Source organism: Megalobrama amblycephala, linkage group LG6 (assembly GCF_018812025.1).
Source record: "Megalobrama amblycephala isolate DHTTF-2021 linkage group LG6, ASM1881202v1, whole genome shotgun sequence".
Classification (NCBI taxonomy): Eukaryota; Metazoa; Chordata; class Actinopteri; order Cypriniformes; family Xenocyprididae; genus Megalobrama; species Megalobrama amblycephala.
Window position 1 is genome coordinate 12,326,905 of NC_063049.1, and position 23,130 is coordinate 12,350,034.

The 23,130-nt window shown below is 36.5% G+C and overlaps 1 protein-coding gene across 2 annotated transcripts in view; it reads left to right on the plus strand.

Annotated features, from left to right (window-relative positions):
• The window catches only part of epha3 (eph receptor A3), a 131,693-nt gene that overhangs the window by 89,410 nt on the left and 19,153 nt on the right, over positions 1 to 23,130 (plus strand). For both annotated transcript variants that reach the window (XM_048192947.1, XM_048192946.1), the window contains exons 7-15: positions 1,173 to 1,335; positions 4,013 to 4,115; positions 4,607 to 4,671; positions 6,833 to 6,958; positions 9,051 to 9,236; positions 13,163 to 13,224; positions 16,464 to 16,673; positions 20,341 to 20,490; positions 21,939 to 22,132. In XM_048192947.1, coding sequence (XP_048048904.1) covers positions 1,173 to 1,335; positions 4,013 to 4,115; positions 4,607 to 4,671; positions 6,833 to 6,958; positions 9,051 to 9,236; positions 13,163 to 13,224; positions 16,464 to 16,673; positions 20,341 to 20,490; positions 21,939 to 22,132 — 1,259 coding nt within the window. The remainder of the gene's footprint in view (positions 1 to 1,172; positions 1,336 to 4,012; positions 4,116 to 4,606; positions 4,672 to 6,832; positions 6,959 to 9,050; positions 9,237 to 13,162; positions 13,225 to 16,463; positions 16,674 to 20,340; positions 20,491 to 21,938; positions 22,133 to 23,130) is intronic.

The window sequence follows — 23,130 nt, forward strand, 5'->3', positions numbered from 1 at the left end:
TGAAGGTGACAGTATATTAAGATGAGCTGGCACTGTCCCAAGTAGCTCCTGATGAGCAGGCATTTTCCCGTCCGGGCAGGATGTCCCTTTCCTGTCCGCTTGACTGGTCAGATCTCAGACAGACGGATATCTTTGTATGTCTCTAATGAGATATGATTTACTTCAAATGCTCACTAGTCATGTTTAAGACAAGGCTCTGCGTAAGTGGCCTGGGGTTGCTCTGAAATCCCTTTAAGGCAAGTTAATCCATATTAGTAACAGTCCCAGGCAGCTATTTTCAGTGTAGATGCTAAACATGCATCTACTGTAATAGGAAATTATTTAAAAAAAATTATTGATTCTTAAGCTTCAATAAAAATGAAAATACACCCACTTAATCAATTCAAATCATGTTGGATAAAATTCCCAGCCTACATTTTCTTATAAAATATCCTGTTACTCAGAAATACACTACTGTTCAAAGGTTTGGGGTCAGTAAGATTTATATATATATATAATACTTTTATTCTGCTAGGGTGGACTAAATTTATCTAAAGACATTGATAAAGTCACAAACATTTCTACTTAAAATGAATGCTGTTTTTTTTTTACTTTTTATTCATGAAAGAATCCTAAAATGTATCTTGGCTTTCACAAAAATATTAAGCAGCACAACATTAAAAATAATAGGCAATGTTTCTCAAGTTCTAAATCAGCATATTAGAATGATTTCTGAACGGTCACATGACTGACTGGAGTACTGATGCTGAAAATTCAGCTTTGGCATCACAGAAAGATATTACATTTTAAAATATGTTGAAAAAGAAAACTGAAAACTTAAAAAAATTGGTTATGATCTCTTAAAAAAAATACTCAGAAATTGCTAGTAAACAGAAAGCAGCAACACATTGAATTTTTAAGTAGAACGACAAATAATTTTTTTTTTGCAAAATATACTCAATCTTTGTTTCATTTACATCTTCAAAAAGTTTTTTACAATGTATTTTTGATCAAATAAATTTAGCCTTGGTGAGCATAAGTGACTTATCAAAAACATTAAAAACCCTTACCAACCCCAAACGTCTGAACAGTAGTGTATATGAGATTATGAAGTAAAAGGCAAAAGATGCTCATTGTTTATGCTGAAACTAATTTATCTTCTTTCTGTTTTCCTCTTGGTTTATTTCCTACAGCAGGAACAAGAAACCAGCTACACCATCCTGAGGTCGAAGGGCACAAATGTTACACTGAATGGACTAAAACCTGACACTACCTACCTGCTGCAGATCAGAGCACGCACCGCTGCCGGTTACGGCGGTAGCAGTCGCAAGTTTGAGTTTGAGACCAGTCCAGACTGTAAGCATTTACTTACTTCCTGTCATACTTTTCTGTATTTACAATCACACTCCCCTAGTCACCACGCCGGATTCAATACATTCACAGCCATGCAGAACATAGACAATATAGTCGCAATTCTCTTGATTTCTCATCTCCTACAATGTCTAGCAAGTCATTCACACAGTAAACCACATGGTTAAAAGGATATGCTGCATCTTTTGTCCCGTGATGGCTGGCAGCTGTTGTCTGCAACACTATTAAGCACTTGTAAACCCTATATTGTGGTGCAGCATTGCTGAAGGCCTTTTTATCTAATGAAACATTTATAGGAAATCAATGCACACTCATGTAATGAAATGATACTGTGAGTGGCTCTCCACAGGTTTCTGGGCATGATCAGAGATCTATAGGCACCTCTACACTTATAGCTGGTGTGAAATATAAACCAAAGCAGAATTTATGCAGAAAATGTCTGAATATGGAATTATGTTTCTCAGTCACCAGCTATTCCATAATGAAAGAAAATGTTTTAATGTGTACGAAGTGTGCATATATTGTGTAAAATAATCATCTGTTGGAAATGAGTAGCATCATAATGATTGGCAGAAGTTTATTAATCTGATATCTTGATTATTGAGTACTGGGTCAAAAAGCTACAGATCTAAAAATATAAATGATTTTGGATTCATCTGTTCAGTATATATCCAGAGGTATTGATTTACATCGGCATGGAACCTCCTGCTGCTTCCATTTTCTCACAAAATGAGTTTTCTTTGTCATCACTCAATATGTGTCAACACCATCCGATACAAAGAAAACCCTGTGCTGTCATGTCACATATTTATGATAAATATTTAAAATCTTGCATTCAACTTTGATTAAGAATGGATTGAGGATACAGGATTGTTTCAAACTTGCTGTCATCTCCTGAAGGAAAACAGACAGTGTTTATAAAGCTAACAAAATAACTGTACAGTATTTTTCACATTACACATTTTACACTTTTTTCTGGTGTTTTAGCTACAAATGGGAACTACTTAAAATGTGGAAAATTACCTAAAAAGTCTAAAAAAAAAAACATATTGTTGTGTTAACGTTGTGAACAAAAATATGCACACAATTACTTAAAATTTAAATTCACTGTGACCCTGTTAAACTCATGACAGGTGAAACTGTCCTAGCTTACTTTTTTAAAAGAGTAAATATTACGGAAATAATATACTTTAAAAGAATATACTAGTGTGAACTGAATGTAATGGTTTCAGACACTTAATTCCATGTTAACTGCAATTAATTGAAAAAGTAAAATAGTTTAAATGATTATAAATGCAATTAGCTGAACTTTATAGTGCTTTTCTTACCCACTTAAGTACATCTTTATGTACTTTATGCAATTTCATTATTACTTCTATTGTCATTGAAATATGGTTAAAGTGGTGCACTGCTGAAAATACTGACAAGCATTTATGGTAAACTAAAAATGTACTGTAATGTCATTTCTACTGAAAGCTGTATATCTGGTGTTTAAATGATGGTGCAATTTAGTACATTTACAAAATATTAACTTCAGATGTAATATTGAATAACACACTACAATTAAAATTATATGTTCCATGTTCTTTAGTATGTTAGTCAACACATAAAACATGAAAAAAAAGTTTATTAAAATAGGATTTTAAAAACGACTTCAAAGTAAAACTTTTAATTTGACATTGCAAAATGCATTTTTAAAAAGTGTAATTGTTGTAATTGTTACAAATTGTTACAAAAAACATGAAATTGTAGTCTTTTTAAGTATACACTTAAGTAGCCTTTCATATTAATATTGTATTATCTGCATGCAATTTTTTTTTAAATATATTTTTAAGATTTGAAGTACCCTTCAAGTGCACATTCTACATACAGCTCTTTTTTCTATACATTTTCTATATATTTTCTATACATTCTATACAATTAAGACTTTTTTTTTTTGTATTTCAGTCTGTATGAAGTATTGAGTTATGATCTGTGGACAGGGGGTTTTAGGGTTAGTGGCAGATAATGCCATTATTTTGATCAAACACTCTAAAAAATGCTGGGTTAAAAACAACCCAAGTTGGGTTGAAAATGGACAAACCCAGCGACTGGGTTGTTTTAACTTAGCAATTGGGTTAAATGTTTTCCCAACCTGCTGGGTAGATTTATTTAACCCAACTATTGTTTAAAAATGACTTTATGGGTGGCTTAAAATGAACCCAAAATAGGTTGGAAATTAAAAATCAGACACATAATAATCAAAAGGTGAACATTTATTTATAAACAATTTAATAAATGTTTATTGTTTAATTATTATATTTAATGTTCATAAATGTTAATTTCCAACATATTTTGGGTTCATTTTAAGCAAGCAATACAGCAATTTTTACACAATAGTTGAGTTAAATAAAACTACCCAGCAGGTTGGGCAAACATTTAACCCAACCACTGGGTTTGTCCATTTTCAACCCAACTTGGGTTGTTTTTAACCCAGCATTTTTTAGAGTGAATAAAGAAGAACAATCAAATGAAATGATACATTTGTGTTAATTGACCTTTAGCAGCAAAGAAAGCCCTTGAAAAGCTACATAATCTGTCCACTGTGAACATAATAATCCCCCTTTCTCTCTCTCTCTCTCTCTCTCTCTCTCTCTCTCTCTCTCTCTCTCTCTCTACCCAGCCTTTTCCATCTCCAGTGAGAACAGTCAGGTAGTGCTGATCGCTATCTCCTCCGCTGTGGCCATCATCCTCCTCACTGTGGTGCTCTACATTGTGATTAGCAGGTCTGTCTGTCACTCAAACCACAGTCACACAGGGGTTTAAGTGTGCCCATCTTGAAGCTGTCACTTTGCTGTCTGAAGTCTCTCCCCAGGACCCTTGATCTCCCACCCTTTAGATATGAAGTATGAAAATGTGTGACCCTTCATGTCTGCTGCCTATATATAGTTGTAGACGATTCACTTGGCAGAAGCTTTGTTATTTTTCCTGCCCCTGCTTTGCCGAATGTAACGGGCACCCTGAGAGTCAAGTGTCATGTCATGCAGAGGGGCTGATTTTGGCAGACCGCACCATTGAAAGTGCATGAATTTATGGCTTATTATAGGACCCCAGAATACTGTCATGCCTCATAGCAAAGCAAAACAGTCAAGTTGTTCCTGGCTCTGACTTTTGTCTGTTCAGGTTTTAAGTCTCTTTGTACATCATTTAGAGAAGAAAAATGTTCCAATTAAAGCTGTTAAGAATAATTAACGCTTTTCATCACTTTAATTGACAGGTTGTGTAGATATAGCAAGTCCAAACATCCAGATGAAAAGAGGCTGCCCTTTGGCAACGGCCACTGTGAGTATATATACATCTCAATAATTCTTCAGTCCTGCAAGTATTCAGGATCTTTCCAAGGATTTACTCATTCCTTACAAATAGTAAAAATAAAAACAAAGTTTTGCTGTGGTATTTATTTTTAAATGTCAGACGGCCCACAAGAATCTAGTAACGACTAAGGTTTTTATAATATCCCTTTGCTCCCGAGTCACAGCAAGCCAATTGTCCATATGCTACCATTTTTCACACTGGCAGAGGTATCAGGAAGGAAATTTAATGGAGGCCCACACAATTTCTCTTAGATTAACCTGCATGAGCTGCCCTGTAGGACTATAGCTTAGGTACCTGATTAGGTCATCCATAATAGACCTATCCATCTTGAAACCCAGCAAATTGCGTTTCTTGACAACCTTAGCTTCCTATCGTTTAGATTCAAATCAACAACCTATGTGACGGAATATGATATTTTTTCCACTGGACCTCCCAAGCACAGCAAATGCTGCTCACAAGCATCAGTATTTTTACAGTGCAAAGCAGCAATGTATTGATACTGCTCACACATTCTAGTTAGGGTTTTTTCTAATGCCACGTCAAACTTCTGCAATCAATTCAGCCTGAATTGATAAACATACAGTACAAATAAAATTTTGTAGATATAGCTTAAGTAAAGTCACCATAATCTCGTAATATTTTATGGAAAACATCTCTTTTCTGATGATGTGTGCACCAGTGCGATGGCTGGCCAATAACAACAATGACCCAATTAATTCCTGATGAACAAAATCAAGTTCTCCCCTACTTTTTTTCTCATTCAAGCTGTTTCACTAAAATATGTCACAATACAGAAGAAAAGACAATCACAATTTCTGTTTCATGTCAACTTTATGGTAGAGTTGCATTTTATCGTTGCTCGGCGAAATTTCATAAGCAAAATCCAGTCATTTATATTCTAATCGGCATGATAAAGAATTTCGGCTGATGGACATCTGGTGGCGAAGAAATTTGTTTAAGCGAATTTTGCTTTGGACTCAACTTTGGTGACACATAAATTTGCAGTGCCAACCAACAGCAAGCCTCTTGATTCAGCAGTGACCGCTGTATAGGCGGAGATTCGTAACTTAGGCCCTGTTTACACCTGGTATTAAGATGCGATTTGGTCGATCGGATCACAAGTAGACACGGGAGACACATACCTGTTTACACCTGGTGTTTTAATCTGTCTTTTGTTCACTTTCAACCACTTCTGTCCTGATTTCTTTGAGGAGATGGTCTATCGTGGGTAAATATATGGGATTTTTCAGTTCTTTTGATTTTAATGGAAAAAATAAGCTCATCCACTTGTGATCCGATCGACCAAAATGTTAGTGTTAGAAATCTTAATACCAGGTGTAAAGCAAAACTGAAGATCCAAAATGGACGAGGCACTCATTCTGGTGGTATCTCCTCTTCCAGTTTTGCATAACAGTACACTTCAATATTATAAAATGGTCAATAAAAAGAGGCTTTTGGAAAGCAGTTATTTAGAGTTGGTTTTGTTGTTATTATTTCTGCATCATTCACTGTGTTTTGTCACATCTATGGCCAGTTGCATAAATCACTATGTTTTAAAAGTTAAGACTCTAATTTTTTTCATGAAGAGTGGTCCTAAATTTTTTAAGTCTGTTACATAAAAAGCTAGATTGGTCTAATTGGAATTGAAAAAATAACATTGATTACATTGATTACTTGGTTAACTGCAATTTGGTCAAACTAAATAAGTGGCTAAGTTTATGCAACTGGCCCCAGGTCCCGCATTCTTTCACCTGCAAAATTTTGCTGAGCAATGGTTAAAAGTGACCATACCTTTAGGTGTGCTGTGTGATATTTTTGGTCTTGTGAGCTTTATAATTATTTAATAAGAAAATATCCTATTACATTAATGTTCACCATACAGAATAGTGAATTTTGGTCTTCTTTTCTATATATATTTGCATGCCAAACTATTACTGGTCTTTCTTGTACCATAGTCGTCTTTACACTGCAAATAGTCTTTGTTTGCTGCTACTAACATGCAGCGGACAGGAGAAAGAAGCAATAAATGTCACAACAAAAGCAAAGCTACACAGAACTGAATCAGTAACCCCCTGCCTCGTAAATGCTGGCTTTTCCTTAAATCTAGTTTATTTTGTTTTATTTTCAGTGAGACTGCCTGGCATCAAGACCTATGTGGACCCACATACTTATGAAGACCCGAGTCAAGCCGTGCACGAATTCGCCAAGGAATTGGAAGCGTCTTGTATTGCCATTGACAAAGTCGTTGGGGCAGGTATGCAGTGTCATCCCTCACTCTTTGGTGCAATGAAACAAAGTTACCTGCCCAGGACAAAACTACACTTGTAACAAACATGGCAGGTGGTGTAAATGAGAATCATTTAGCACCACAGCTGGAGGTGTGTGGCTTTGAGATGGGGAAAGGGTCCCTCCCAGTGCTCATCCTCACTGCCTCAATGCCCTTAATAGACTGCCTGCTGCCGGAGCAGAGGAGCATGGGTAAGCAGAGCACACCTCCGGCTGGGATATTATATTTCACTCCCCGCAGCTCTCTCTCTCTCTCCCCGCATCCCTGATGTCTTAAACAGCGAAGCACATATCAAGATAATGCCTTGTGATTCATGGCTCTATAGACAATGCAGCAGCGGCCAGCAAATAAAGGAACTTCACTTTTGATGCACCACCATAAAGTCGGCATACAAACATCAGGGCTTACGCACTACAAATAAGCACATTCCCAGTTTCAAATGTCACTTCTATTATAAATCTGCATTTTACAGCTTTCATACAGTTTGGCAAGGTGCAAAAAGGTGACCTGGAACATGATCTACTGTATTAGCGTGGTTTTGGTAGACCTTCATTTATCTGCATAGCTTATCAGAGCGATCACTGCTGAGGATTAAGCCAGGTTGATATTTAAGATGGTCAACATCATCTGAGCACTGGCCAAGTCCAGCATGGCTGTTGTTTAGACAGCTTGCAATTGTTCCGGCTAACTTTTTCCAGACAGCAAACCTGGATTTCACCCATCTCTCTAAACTTGCATGGGAAATAAAGTAATTGCACATCGAATTACGCAAACAAGACACGGCCCTGGCCTGGATGTCTAGGTGGTGACATCATCTTTACCCAAATGTCCATCCAAGTCTCTGTCAACATCATCCATTGTGGAGATCTGAACTCCTGTTGAGCACTTTGAAGTTTGCCCTACACCTGCGTATGTGCCCTGGAAATCAATTTAAGGATCATTATGCTCCACCTTAAAACATTACTGACCAGTCCTACCTGTCCTAACCACACAAAAAAAGTTGCTTCCTTAAATTTGTAAGTACAATCAATTTGGAAGTCATTTCAACTTAAATTACATTAAACTGACTTAAAAACAATCATGTATAACATAAAAAAGATGAAAATTGCTTATTTTGAAAAAAACTTATTTTGATGCTTTAAAGCAAATATGTAAAAACATATGTTGTCATAACTTATTGATCATACCATTTTTTACAGTGTATAAATACAGTAAAAACAGTATTACTGTGAAATATTATTATAATTTAAAAGAACACTTTTCTAGTACTTCATGTGATGGCAAAGCTGATTTACTCCAGTCTTCAGTTTTACACGTTCCTTCAGAAATCTAAAACTAATTTAGCGCTCAAGAAACATTTCTCATTATTATTAGTTTTGAAAACAGTTGTGCTGCTTAACCATCATACTTTTTTCAGGTTTTTTTAAATAATAGAAAATTCAAAAGGACATAATTTATTTGAAATATAAATCTTTTGTAACATTACAAATGTCTTTACTGTCACTTTTGACCAAATTAACGCACTCTTACTTTATATAACTTTTATTTATTTTACTGTGGAGATTATTAATGTTACTAACTTAGAACAATTTCAGTTACACATTGTGTCAGTAGTGTCAAAAGAGTTCATAGTACCAGTAAATATTTAGTAAAAATGTTGGGAACAAGTTTGTACACCTACACTAATGTGATCACTTTCAAATGAGACATTTCCCTTTTTAGTGAATCATTTGCCTCTATTCTGAGATGCAGTCTCAACAGTTTAATCACATTGCTGCATTTAATAATCTAAAACAACAATGGCAGATAACAATGTTCCAACCCACATAAAGAACCCACTTTATGAGAAAATTGTACCAAAAAATCCTATTGGATGTTTTGTCCCATTTTCCCACAGATGATTATGTCTTGTTTCTTAGACAGACAAAGCGTAGATGTAATTCTTAAATCTATCAACTGCAGAAAGGAGAGGTAATTAACATGAATACAGTTTAATTAGAAGAGAAATCGATGCTTCCTGTTAGCCTTAATTTTCTCTAAAATAAGCATCTCTCACCAGGGGAGTTTGGAGAGGTGTGCAGTGGCCGACTGAAGCTGCCATCTAAGAAGGAGATCTGTGTGGCCATCAAGACTCTCAAAGCTGGATACACAGAGAAACAGAGGAGGGACTTCCTCAGTGAAGCTAGCATCATGGGACAGTTTGACCATCCAAACATCATCAGGTTGGAGGGTGTAGTCACACGAAGTAAGTAACATTGCACTCACCTGTTTTAAATTTAGTTCCAATACAATTTTTTTTTTTTATTATTCCACGTTAAAAGGAGAAAGATGAATTAGGTTTTTTTGCTGCTGCTTCTATATGAAAAGCATGTGATAATTCTCCTGAGCTGTATAATAAGTTGAATCTGTTCAGAAGATTCATTTATCATGTTTAGATTTTCAGATGTTAGTTCAGAGCTCGTCCTTTTGGGAGTATCTCATATAAAACATTAGCTGTTTCCAGTTATGGAATATTAGTGAATGTCATGAAGTTGGCAAATCCATTGCACAGAAAGCCACTGTTTTATTGACCCCTTTCTTGTAACGTTGGGCCAATGTCCAGCATGAGAGACAATTCACATAGGGCTGTAAATCACCTATGGTAGTAAATCTCCCTAGATCAGTCTCTATTATGTAGCATGATCAAAGCGAAATTCTCTAATCCATTCCACAATCCTCTTCAGGGACTCTTTTTCATGATATATGAGAAAATGGGGAAAAAAAAATGTTCACACTTTACCATAAGACTGCTAAGGCCTGGGTGTATTTAATTTTCCACATTTTGCTCCGTCTTGAGTGTGCAAGCCTCTCCATTGATGGAGAGCACATATGACGTCTTCATTATATATTTGACGTCTTCAATATATTTGATATTTGAGCATTCAGTCGCTCACAAAAACACAAATGATGTGCGCAGCCTGATTTTTGTGTGCATCCTGAATTTTGTTGGGCATTTTTGGGGACATCAACCTACAAATTTACTGATAGTCTCTAGATATAACATTTTTTTACCCCAAAAAATTTTTAAAAAAAATTAATGTTTAAATAGGGCATTTCGCAATATACAGTCTATTGTTCAAAAGCATTTGTTGAAGTAAAGTAATCATTAACAGCATATTTTTATCCAAAAAATAATTGCACATATGTTATATTTTAAATATAAAAGTATATATATATATATATACAAATATAAAAGAACAATTGCTTGATAATTTTTAAGCAAAATCAAATGTTTCATTGTAGTCATTACTTGTTTTTCATTCAGGCAAACTTTTTTTTTTTTTAAATAAGTAATGAAAAACATTCTGTTTCCCAGCCAAGTTTTGTTTCATTCTGTTTTAAGTAGTATTCAGAAAGGAATGTAACAGTTTCCTTTCATGTCCATAATTCCTCATAAAATGAGGATTATGTTGGTTGAGTAAATCTTACTGTGCTCACGCTCTAGAGTTTTTGACTGTAAATAATGGGAAACTTCATTGTAAATGACTGTCAAATGTGGCTGTTGTGTGTGTGTGGGTGTGTGTGAGTGTATTTAGGGAGGTGGTGCACTTTGCGTGCGTTTGAAAGTAAGTCTGGGGTGCCGAGTTTGGGCCGTGGGGCCAGAGGAGGTTGGCATGTGTCTCCTGTAGCCTCTGACGTGACGTGATTTATTAACTCTGCCCTGTTAATTCTTAATAATCCAGAGACTTTCACACCCCATTTAACCTGCTGATTTTGGCCCTGTGTTAGGCAAAATATTTGCGGAGCAGCAATTGCTGCTTCACAGAGATGAAGGAGCCGGGATACTGATTACGAGCGGGATTTCAGGATCAAAAGTTTACAGGATAGATGTGTGGTTTGAGGAGGAGGGATTTTTTTGCTATCAGAAACCATAAAACAACTCAACTTAAATCTAAAGACTGGCCGTTACAGATTGTCTAATGTTTTAACTGTGTGCAGTAAAACACTGAAAGTATTGCAATGCATTAAAATAAATTATTTAATCAATTAATTAATTAAAAAATCAGCATTTTGTCTTGTATTTCTTTTATAGAGAATATATCTTTTTATTTACAGAAAACATAGAATTTTGAGAATATTATAGAAAAAATATCTTTACTTAAGTTCCCTATTTTCTTTTTGAACAAGAAAAAATGTAGGCTGGGACTTGATTTTGTCCATTGGGAATTGATTGAATTGTTGAATAATTGTGGTTTGCTATGATCTCATGTGAGTGACAGGGTGTCCCGCCCTCGCACCAGTAAACGCATCATCAGAGAAGAGAAGAAATGAGCTTCAAAAATATGCAAGTTAATTTGATTAAAGATTACGAGGGCGCATGAATTCATAGTCTTATTATTTTACACAATTTTGTTTCCCAAGTAAATTAATCTCCTTTTAAGATGCAAATACTGATCAAAAATAATCTTGCAGTGTTCATCCAATCTGTGGAATATATATATAAGCTGTATATTCATAAGCTATGCAGTGTTGCTCTTCTCCACTCGTTTTAATTACACACATTTCATAAATTTCATTCATCACAGTGCTGTGCTGTCAGTTGTTGGAACTCCGAGAGGAAAAAAAGACTAAATTATGACTACTGCACTTTTATATTGTGACAACACAGGCTGGTCATCAGGCTATTATTGATATAAAGTCATTTTATGTACAGGCTTTGAAATAAGGCGCAGATCAAGTGCAGATGATAAAACCAGTGATTTACAAGCAGCAGGACAGAGAAAATAAAGCTGTCAGACAGTGACAGTTGACCTTGTGGTCCGTCCAAGTTCAGCCCAAGACTCTTTTCATCCTGCAGGAAACTCTCCTTTTTTTACCTGAAGTCACTGTAAGTCATGGTTATGATTGCTGACCTCGTGGTGTCAGAGGTGTCATGTGAAGAGGTGCACCTCTGATCCGACAGCCCTGCTCTTGTTATGGGCTTCAGACAATTTCTGTGATGTGTTGAAAACCTGGTGTGTAGCCAACAGCCTGATCTGTTCACCCTCTCAAACTCCATAAAAAAGATTCAGCTGCTTAACCCAGGGCCTTTTATAACACCCACATGTAGCTCTGAGCACTGTACGAGTGAATCTTGTGAAACTTGTCAGGAACTCATCCAGGTCACATTTTAGCCCAAAATCAAATGAAACAAATTATGTTTTAAATTGTATTTTGCTTGAAGAATTTAAGCCTACTAAGATTTTCCTCATTTTCATGGCAATTAAGCATATTTCCTTTTCTTTATTTAATTCCCATTATTATCAATACTGATTTTCATTACTGTAATTAAAAAAATACAGACATAAAAACAGACATCAAATACTACCAACCAACAGGTAAAGCAAAATATTTTCTGTTAAAGTGTCCTTTCTTTTATTTTAGTATAGTATAGAACTTTTAGTAATGGAAGAGTTTACACATAAAAGATGAATAAAAGCTTTACCAGTTGTTACACTTTACCTGTATTCAAGCAGTTCAATAATATATAATTATTTGATCTTTTGAACTTTCCATACATCCAAGAACCCTGAAATAAAATAATGATTTAATAATAAGAAATGTTAATTGCATGAGCAACAAATCAGCATATATGAAGGATTACTGAAGGGATCATGTGACACTGAAGACCGGATAGAAATAAATGACATTTTAAAGTATATTAATGTATCAGTTGTCTTAAATTGTAATAATAAATCACAATATGTTAATCAAGTAACTGTAGCCTTGGTGAACATAAGAGACTTCTTTCAAAAAATCTCAAACTTTTGAACATTAGTGTATCTTGTAGAGAAATTTGCTTAATTATCATGATGAAAAAAAAAGTTCTTGACAGGTTTCATGACCCGTACTCATAAATCCCTTCTAGACAGATTCAGTGTCGTCATTGAAATAACTTTGAAAGTCGTCATGCTGAGCATATATATCTAAACTTAAGGTCAAACTTATCCATGCCTTTGAATGTATTATTTTTTTTCTTGGAGATTCTGTCTTTGAAGATGTTTTCTTTTGTCCAACATAAGCTCATTAGTTTGCAAATTGGGTAATTTAACCTTCCAACAGAAATGACAGCATTGCAGAAAAGCACAGCTCAGATTTGGCACATCTTTTCTCGATTAGACTAAGACATGTCTGAATTCTCTCTCTCCTCAGGTAAACCCGTGATGATAGTGACCGAGTACATGGAGAACGGCTCCTTGGATGGCTTCCTGCGAGTGAGTGTGACACACTGAGCGCATTTAATGAGACTCCATTATGTATGATCAGAGGAAAGGCACAGAGGGCTCATCCTAAAATCATTTAAAAACCCATCTGCATGTTAGCTTCTCCTGCATTCTCACAGTACCTGCTTATCACAGCATGCCTTAAATTCTCCCAAGCTCTCTGAACATTTTATTCTCATTTATACAGATAGACACTAATTGCTCTCCGCTGCCTCACCTATGTCTCTATTTACTGCAGAGAGATTAGATTATTTTTTTTTTTTTGATGTGCCTTTGTGTTCATAACATCGCACAAATTCATCACATTCGTTGCCGAGGCGCAGGCCTCTTTAAATAGACACTGACACTACCTGTGTTTCAAACGCTTTGTAGTGTCTGAATTTCACTTGAGCCTATATGCACAATGGCCTCATTCTCTCACACAGAACAGACCAGGCTTGTGCTCAGAAGAAACGCTCATAGAGAGCGCGGATTCGCTTGTGCGCAGACTGAACCGGCACTGGGGAGACTGGCTCGCCGCCTGCCAGCCCATCCGTGCCAGTTAAACAGACTGGGCATGCTCTGTCCTTCAGATGACTTCCTCTTAGCCCATCGCTCGCACTGCGAAAATAAACAAGCAAACAACAGGCTGTGGGATGGCCCATCTGAAAAGTGCTAATAAATGCGCTAATGAGCTCATTAAATGGGTCAGCTTAACCTTTGGCTGTGGCCATCCTGCCTTGGCTCTAATACACCTGACATATGAATTTATCAGCCTTGTGTCATTTTTCAACAGTTTACCACCAGCAGGGCGTGCCAGACAATCTGCTATTTGTAGAACAAAATGAACACGCCAGAATTTGATGCATTGGATGGAGCTTGGGAACAAATTCATCTTTATTCAGGCATCCGAGGTTCAATGAAGAGTTTCTAAATGTCCAGTGGTTTAGACTTGGGCACTACAATGAATAATACAATAATAAATACAATGAATAATACTACAATAATAAATATACGGTGTGATATGGGAGTGCATAATTTGCAAGTAAAAATCCTATTCATTTTCTCCATTAAGAGATTAATTTCTAGCCAGAATGTGTAAACCTTTGCTTAGAACTTTTAACATGAACTCCAACGTGATATAGAAGCCACAAGGAGATGTGTTTTAAACTTCATTTTTAAAAAGTTGTGTTAAAAAGAGCCTAGTGGAGAACTACACTACCCATAATCCTGAAGAGAGATCCACCAATCAGAGAAGTCTCTGTTACCATGGAAACAAGCACAGCACTGACCACCCACTCCTGTGGCACTTCTATACAGTATTTGTATACACTACTGTACAAAAGTGTGGGGTCGGTGTGATTTATTTTTATTTTTTTTTTAAAGATCTTTAATCATAAGCTGCATTTATTTGATCAAAATACAGCAGTATTGTGAAATATTATCATAATTTAAAATAACTTTTTTCAGTTTTAAAAATGTGCTGATTTGATACATTTTTTCAGGATTCTTTGATGAATAGAAATTTCAAAAGAACAGGATTTGTAACATCCTATCTATTGTAAATCTATTGTAACATTGTAAATGTCGTTACTATCACTTGATTAATTTAATACATCATTGCTGAAAAAAAAAATTAACTTGACTACTTAATTACTGACCCTTGTGATTGGTTGTGTATATTAGAATATTTTGCTATAAACTAATCACTGACTTATGTTCATTGGTCTTATATTGACAAGAATTTAAGTACACAGCCTGGTTCTCATAGACTTTTATTGTAAGTCATCTCAAAGCTATAGTTGTTCTATGGGGGTGAGGGGAAATTGAACTAAAAAAATACATCCGGAATCAATAGCATCGAAAAAGTGGACACTAACTGTTCTCTACCGAAATGAGTATGCAAAGGCAGATTATTAAAACAACCTGAGCAAACAAGGCATGGAGTTAGCAGGACCTGTATGAACTGCGTTCCATGTGTGTCTGCACAGGATCCCACTCCCAGAAATGAGAGAAAAGTTGCAGTGTTCTGCAGCAATTTCCTGCGCACTGCAGCCTGGCCTGCACTCTATCAAAGAGATCTGTCATCCTCCCTCGAACGCGCTTCCTTGCCACTGCTCATGTCACTATTATTAGCAAGCCTTTGAACCTCTCAGAGCTCCTTTCTCTTCCAGGTGGTCCAGGGTTTATTTTCATCCAAACTTAGTTTGTATGCAGTACATAAACACTGACATAGAAAGAAAGTGAAAATAGGGTGGACAGAGACAAGGAACGAGAGGAAGAAAGGGCAAAACTCGAAATTTGCAAGTAGAGCAATAGATCAAACAATCATAAAGATTGGGCATTGTTTACTTCTCATGTCATTCCAGACCTGTATGATTTTCCTTGTTCTGTGGAACACAAATGTGAAAAACTGAATGGGGACTGGAGATGTTAAGCTGCAAAAATGATTCCAATGACCGAAATATTTGATTCAGTAAAATCCTTTAATCCTTTAATCTACAGTTACCAAATGATTTAAGACTTGAAGACTTAAAATATAATGCATGAGAAAAAGAAAAAAAAAAAGATAAAAATACACAACAAAATGACTAAACTTATTAAAATGAAAAAATCTAACTCAAAACATGAACCAAAAAAATACACCCATTTGGAACAACAGTAAGCTACATGAAAATGAGTAAAACCTTTTTGGAAGAACTATTTCTTTATGACTGCAGTTTGCCTGTCTTTGGTATAGAAAGCCATTTCTCCAGAGCTCCCTGACAAATCAATGCTATCTCACTCATCCGGCCAGTCTCTCCCTCTCCTACTGAAGCGCTTCCTCCCATGGTGTTTATCTCCAAGTCCTGAGCATATCGTTCTTCGTATAAAAGGCCTATTCACGCGCAGCAGTGTAAACACTGCGAGCCTGCCAGTGGGCTTCAGTTCAGATATGCAGTCAGCGATGTGTTCTTCTGTACATCCTATTTATATTCTTCAACAAGTTGCTGCACACCATGGATAGAACCAGAAAAGACAGTCAAATGTTCATATTTATTAAGTCAAGGATCTGCTACTCTCAGCAAAACCTTTTCATGAGTCGTGAGATGGAGTTAGCTCAAGACAGATGTCTTTGTAAATGTCAGGCAGTGCTTTGAGATATGAGTCACCAATGTTCCATTTTGTTTTATAACCCATAGCATGACTTCTGTTTATACAGTCAATATAAAACACATATTTGACTTTTCCCTTCTTCCCGTCTCTTTCAGAAACACGACGCCCAGTTCACAGTGATTCAGCTGGTGGGCATGCTACGTGGCATTGCATCTGGTATGAAGTATCTGTCGGATATGGGTTACGTGCACAGAGACTTGGCCGCTCGCAACATCCTGGTCAACAGCAACCTAGTGTGTAAAGTGTCAGACTTCGGCTTGTCCAGAGTGCTGGAGGATGACCCAGAAGCTGCCTACACAACAAGAGTAAGTCACACTCACTTTTTTTCTTTTTTTTTTTTTTAATCAGTTCGGCAGTCAAATCAAACAATAAGCAATAACAAATATTACCCAATGGATTTTACATGTTTTATCTGTTTAGATGTCATGTCCCATAATACTTCAACTTGACATTTTTTGGAAGTTGAAATATACTCCAGTTGCCGCCTTGACTAGCTCAAAGGATAAGTCTGGTGAATTTAAAAAAGAAAATTTTAAAATAACAGCCTAGAAATCGTTTTTTAACATTGTTATTTACTGTCATTTTGGTAACACTTTAGTATAGGGAACACATATAAACCACTAACTATGACTTTTCCCTTCTAATTTACTGTTTATGAATAGTTAGTAAGTTAGTTGTTAAGTTTAGGTATTGGGTAGGATTAAGAATGTAGAATAAGGTCATGCAGAATAAGGCATTAATATGTGCTTAATAAGTACTAATAAACAGCCAATATTCTATTAATATGCATGCTAATAAGCAACTAGTTAAAAGTTGCTAAAAATAAAGTGTTACCATCATTTTTATCAATTAATATGTCCCTGCTAAATAAAATGTATAATTCTTTAAAAAAAAAAAAATTGCTGACCTCAAACTTTTAAACATGGATGGATAGATGGATGGATGGATGGATGGATGGTCAGACAGAGTGAAAAACAGATAGATAGATAGATAGATACATACATACATAGATACATACATATATAGATACATAACTGATTGATTGATTGAGGTTAGATTTGGGGAAGGAACATGTTTTAGTGCATGTTTTATGCCTTAAACCGAAGGTTCGCTCAGTCGTGGTTACACTCTGCGCTGAATCTGTGGAAAGATTTTAAACAAGGTAAAATGTGTTCAACAGAGTTGAGAGGGCTACACTCTTTTAGTAGCTGAAAGCATCAACATGACACGCAAGGGACAAGGTATGTGTAGAACTTTGTAAATGATTCTGCAGAGCATATTCTGTGTGGGCCAGGCCATGGTTGACCAATGTAGCTCACTGTCTCCTCTCAGCCAGCATGTCTGATCGTTATTTTCCTGGGATTAATAACCATATTCGTCACTCTCATCCTTAAGAGCAGCATTCATTCTCAGAAGAGATAACTAATGCATAAATACACTTAGAGTCGGGCATAAATCCACAGCATGTGAGTCTTGAAGAGATATTGCTGCCTAAATTACCAATACAAGTGTCACCTAACATAAGTGTTACACTGATATATGGCATATGCTGTGGAGGGGAAGTCCAACATGTTATTAGTTAGATAAACCCAAATTGCTTGGGTTGTACTTGTGTCCGACAGCCAATGTAAATGTGTGTTTTCACCGTTACAACCAGACCCCCCACTGCATCATTGTGTGGCTATGAGAACCTCAAACCCACAAGAATGCTGGCAACATTCACCTTCTACTTCTATTAAAGCAAAAGGATACATTGTGTCACATTTTACATTCATTAGCAGTGATCTTGCAGGGACTGTTTGTACGCACTCAATGGGGAGGCCTGTGCACAAGTGGGTTTATTTTTTAAAGGCCTTGTGTTTGGAGAATGTGGGTAGGAATTGTGTGACTTGGCCAGGTTGCTAGTTGGCTTTGGCTCTACCCTGTTCTCTCTCAGTCTACCTCCTTCATGAAGGTTGAGTGTAGAGTTACCCCAGCAGCCGAGCTGGGTAAATACTACGCAATGTCTTCTGAGGAAGAGGACCTGAGCACATGAAACAAGCCCATGCAGCCTGCTTTCAGAGCTGAGGACAGGATCGATGAAGGTGGTGGTCTACCACAAACCATGAGCAAAGTTGGTGTATAGAAACAATTTTCATAAATGCAAAGAAACAGAAAGTAACACATTGAAAAATAAATGTGAAAACGTGAAGTACAGAAATTGAAATAGTATTTTCTTGTAAAACATATTCCAGTAATCTTTGTTGTATTTTATATAGCCTAGGAGTAACTGGACCACTTATAGAAAAAATATTGAAAAATGATTGAATTGAAAAATGTAACGCTCAATATGGTGATTTTTAAAAGAGTCAGTTGACTCTTTGATTGAGTTATTTATGAGTTTGTTTTATTTTTGTTTGGTTTTTTGCCTCAAAGGAACAGTTCACCTGGAAATTATGTTATCCGTTACTTACATGTGGTTCCAAACCCATAAGACATTTGTTCATCTTCAAAACAAATGAAGACATTTTAATAAAACTTGACATTTGAATGAAACTTGTCCCTCCATTGAAAGTCCATTCCACCAAAACTTGAGGCTTCATAAAGACAGTAAAAAAGTAATCCTTGAATTAACAGTTTGAACCAAGTCTTGCTTTATATGATGAACAGATTTAAGATGTTTATTCACATATCAACACACATATATACACTATTAAATATAAAGGTTCCAAAAGTGTTTTGAAGAACCATTCTAGTTTCCCCAAAGAATCTTTCAGTGAACAGTTCTTAACAGTTCTTAAAAGAGACTAAATCACATTAAACCTACTATAAAACCATAAAACCTACTTCAGTTTTTAAGTGTATGCGAGGGTCTGCATACAGTGTGGTGACACAAATTTTGTCACCAGAATAGATCTTATTCAGAGCAGCGCCTTGACAGTTATGAAAGCAAGGCTGTGAGGGATAAGACTTACCGTGTTTTCAATGGCATCTGCTGTAAAAAAAAAAAAAGAAAAAAGAAAAAAAAAGCTGTATAAAGCTCCTTGATCACTTATAATTTCCCACAGCTCATGTTTTTTTTTTTTTTTTTTTTTTTTTTGTCTACTGAAATTTCTTGGAAAGATATTTTTGTAGTGTTCTGTCATTAGCAGAACAATGAAAAAATACATTAAATATCAGTACAACCCACTGAAGAGATGTAGTATCCCTCACAGCATCGCTTTCATTCCCAATAAAAATCAAAGATGGCGCTGCTGTGAATAAGGTCTGTAGTAAGTGTGTCACCCGATTTTTGTAACAGGTCGCCCATGCGCATTGAATTTGTATCGCAATAATCAGTTGTTCCACAAGGTGGCAGCACTTGCCCCGGCCGTTGTTTCACAGTAGAAAATGAAACTAAAGAGACGGAACAACAACAAAATAAATACCGGAGACTGCAAAAACAACAGCCTGCATTGATAAGCGCTTGTATGAGGGGGTTATGAGATAACCGCAACTTTAGTTTAAAAGAATACAATGACATTTTTATCGGTAATAACTTCTGGAGAAAAACAGTGCGGATGCTGGCCAAAGATGAAACTTTCTAGAGCGCATTTGTTGACCACCTAGGTTTACGCACGCTATCAAATTAGGTATACTTTCAGTTTAAAAAAGGCTACGCGTTCGACTCTACGCATACACTATATGAAGTATACTTTGGGCTTAACACTGATGTTATATTATTAATTCCCTTTCAAACATGATAAAATCCTAATGGTAGCTCAGAGCTTGTTTCAAATGTTCATTCATTAGATGCATGGTACTCTCAAAAATCCCCCCTCCTCCACCATCTCTGACACCATACATATGGCCTGTTTGAAACACCATTCATACAGATTACATGATTTGGCATATGAAAGTTAGAGTATATGCTTGTTATTCCAAAATATGTGTTTGGATATTGTCACAGATGGTAATATGTTTCCTTGACAGATGGATTTTGTCTGTTTATAGGGTGGCAAGATTCCAATCCGATGGACCGCACCAGAGGCCATCGCCTATCGTAAGTTTACCTCGGCCAGTGACGTATGGAGCTATGGGATTGTGCTGTGGGAGGTCATGTCTTACGGAGAAAGGCCTTATTGGGAGATGTCCAATCAGGATGTGAGTAGAGCGGCTGTCAGCAAAGCAATCCAATGTCTTCCCTGCCAAAATAGATCAGTGTGGCATATGTTCAATGTTTGATTTGATTTCAAGAGTCTTCCACAGAAAAAAAAAAAACAAAAAAAAACAAATTCAGCATAAGAGTCCATTCACACAGAACATGGAAATATTAACTTAAAATCCTCAAGGGGTAGTAAAAAAAAAAAAAAACAACAACTTGGGAACCCCTGATCTAGGCAATGTTTGCAGAAAAACAACAGGAAAAAAAGTGCTGTAGACTGCAAATACGTGCTCTGTGTGAACAGCCACTACGAGTTTGAAATGACTGAGTTGGGGGTGAATAAATAATGACAGAATTTTCCTTTCTGGGTGAACAATTTAATTAAACCAGCGAGATTTTCTTTGATAAACCAGCAAGCAAGCTAGTTTTGCTGGTGAACAGCATGGCTAGACCATTCATGCTGCTCTAAACTGCTCTTATTTAGTAAATAAATAAATAATACCTTAGCTAGCTACAGTCAGCTTCACAAAGACATCAAACCAAACACACACTCAGCGGCAGATGGTGAAAACCTGCTTTTTGATTCACAGGCAGAGAGAAATACTGTAGCTTTTACAGAAAGATAAAAAGAGCCATGTGTAGAATTGTGGAGAATGTGTAGTGGTTTGTTATGAAATCTTGTTGTGTTGATATTGTTATTAGTTCTTTAGCACTGACCCCGAGCAGTGTCCTAATTGCTGCAGTTCAGTAACTTAACCCTGAGCAAATGAGGCCCTGAGAGTTTATTTGAACTGAATTGTGGCAGTGCCTATGATCAAGTGATGAAAAGCAAAAGGGAGTAACAGTTCTGAGGCAGCTGATTTTGTGTAGTTGCATGAACGGATATGCTCTGTTTTTGTTTATCGTACTGGATGGTGACATTTGGGGAAGAGGAAATAATATGTCCTGACTGAATTGCTCAAAAGACAGGAAATTGAAGAAAATATTTCAGCAAATTACAGTGCCTCGTCTTTTAAAGGAATAGTTCACCAAAAATGGAAATTTTGACTTCATTTACTCACCTACTCTATATGTTTTTTCCGATCTTATGAAAGGAGTGAGGAGATGCTAAGGTGCGGTCCCATTTACAATTGTTCAGCAAATTTTCTTGGGTGAAATCCAGTCATTTTTAATGGGAATTCATGAAAACAGGAATTTCACATGAGGGCGAAAGATTTCCCCATGCAGATTTCTCAATGGGGTCACATGAGTTTGCCACATTGACCAACAGAAAGCTGCTTGGCTTGAAAATGACTTCTCTGTGAGCTGTGCTTCATACATCGATACACTATTGACAATAGACAATGAATCTTGACGATGAATAGACAACATTTCACCACATTTCAAAAAATGTGACTATGCCTTTAGTCAGAACTTCAGCTTGATGATATTTTCTTATGTGTCTCAGGTGATAAAAGCAGTGGATGAGGGCTATCGTCTTCCCCCACCCATGGAATGCCCTGCCACTCTTTACCAGCTGATGCTGGACTGCTGGCAGAAGGACCGAAACAACCGGCCAAAGTTTGAGCAGATCGTCAGCATCTTGGACAAGCTCATCCGCAACCCCAGCAGTCTCAAAATCACGGCCAGCACTGCGTCCAGGTACGTCGCTGTTGACATACTCAGGAGGACTGCCTTTGGACCGAGTTCTGGATGCTTGTTCTGATCCCAAATTGCCTTCTGGTCTTTCTTCTGCTTTATGTCACGCTCAGATCATCTTCTCATGATCCCTATAATGAGAGGAAATGTTTCTCTCTAATTTGTGTCTTCCCCCTCAGGTCTAGAATAATCACACACTCCTACAGCTGGTCACATATAGTTATGATTGAGATGTACATAAGACCTCAGTATTTTCTACAGATTATTTTACTAGAAAAAATCAGTTTATTTTTGGAGCCAGTTTGCAGAAACAGTCCTCAGACAGGCAGTGTTTGTGATAAACATTTGCTGACATCCTGTTTCTCCAATACCCAGAATGCAGTACTAATGTTTTTCAAAGTATTATACACAACATGGTCAAAAGTATACAGACAACTCCTTCTGTGTAACGGGTTTGGGAAGAGCCCCTGATTCCAGTGAAATCTTGCACATGACATTCTAGATTTGTGTACTTTGTTCAAAATGTTGCTTTTTTTATGAAACTTACCCACATTCAAGTGTTGATAAAAAAAAAAAGAATGCATGAAAAAAATATTCTTGGGGCCATTACATTTTTATGAAAGATAATCCACTCTGGAGGTGGCTTTTTTTTAAATTATTAGTCATCTAAAAAAATATTTAATAATATTAATAAAAAGTATAGTATATAATACCATAATAGTATATTGCATTAGTAAATTTCATGGTATTATAGGCCAAACTTAAAGTTTTATATATCCATCTCTCAGTTCACTGAAGAGTCTTTAGCCTAAAAAAGCTTGGAGTCTCTTGTTTTCAGATCTCTATCCTGCCCTATTTTCCTCTCTTTATTGCAATAAGACTCAACTGACCAGAGGGTTTGTCCGGCACGGGTGTGGACGTAAGTGCTATAACCAGGAGCTTTATTATTATGAAGTATGTAACAGTGACTAATGGTTTCTTAAGAAAGTGAAAATGGGTCC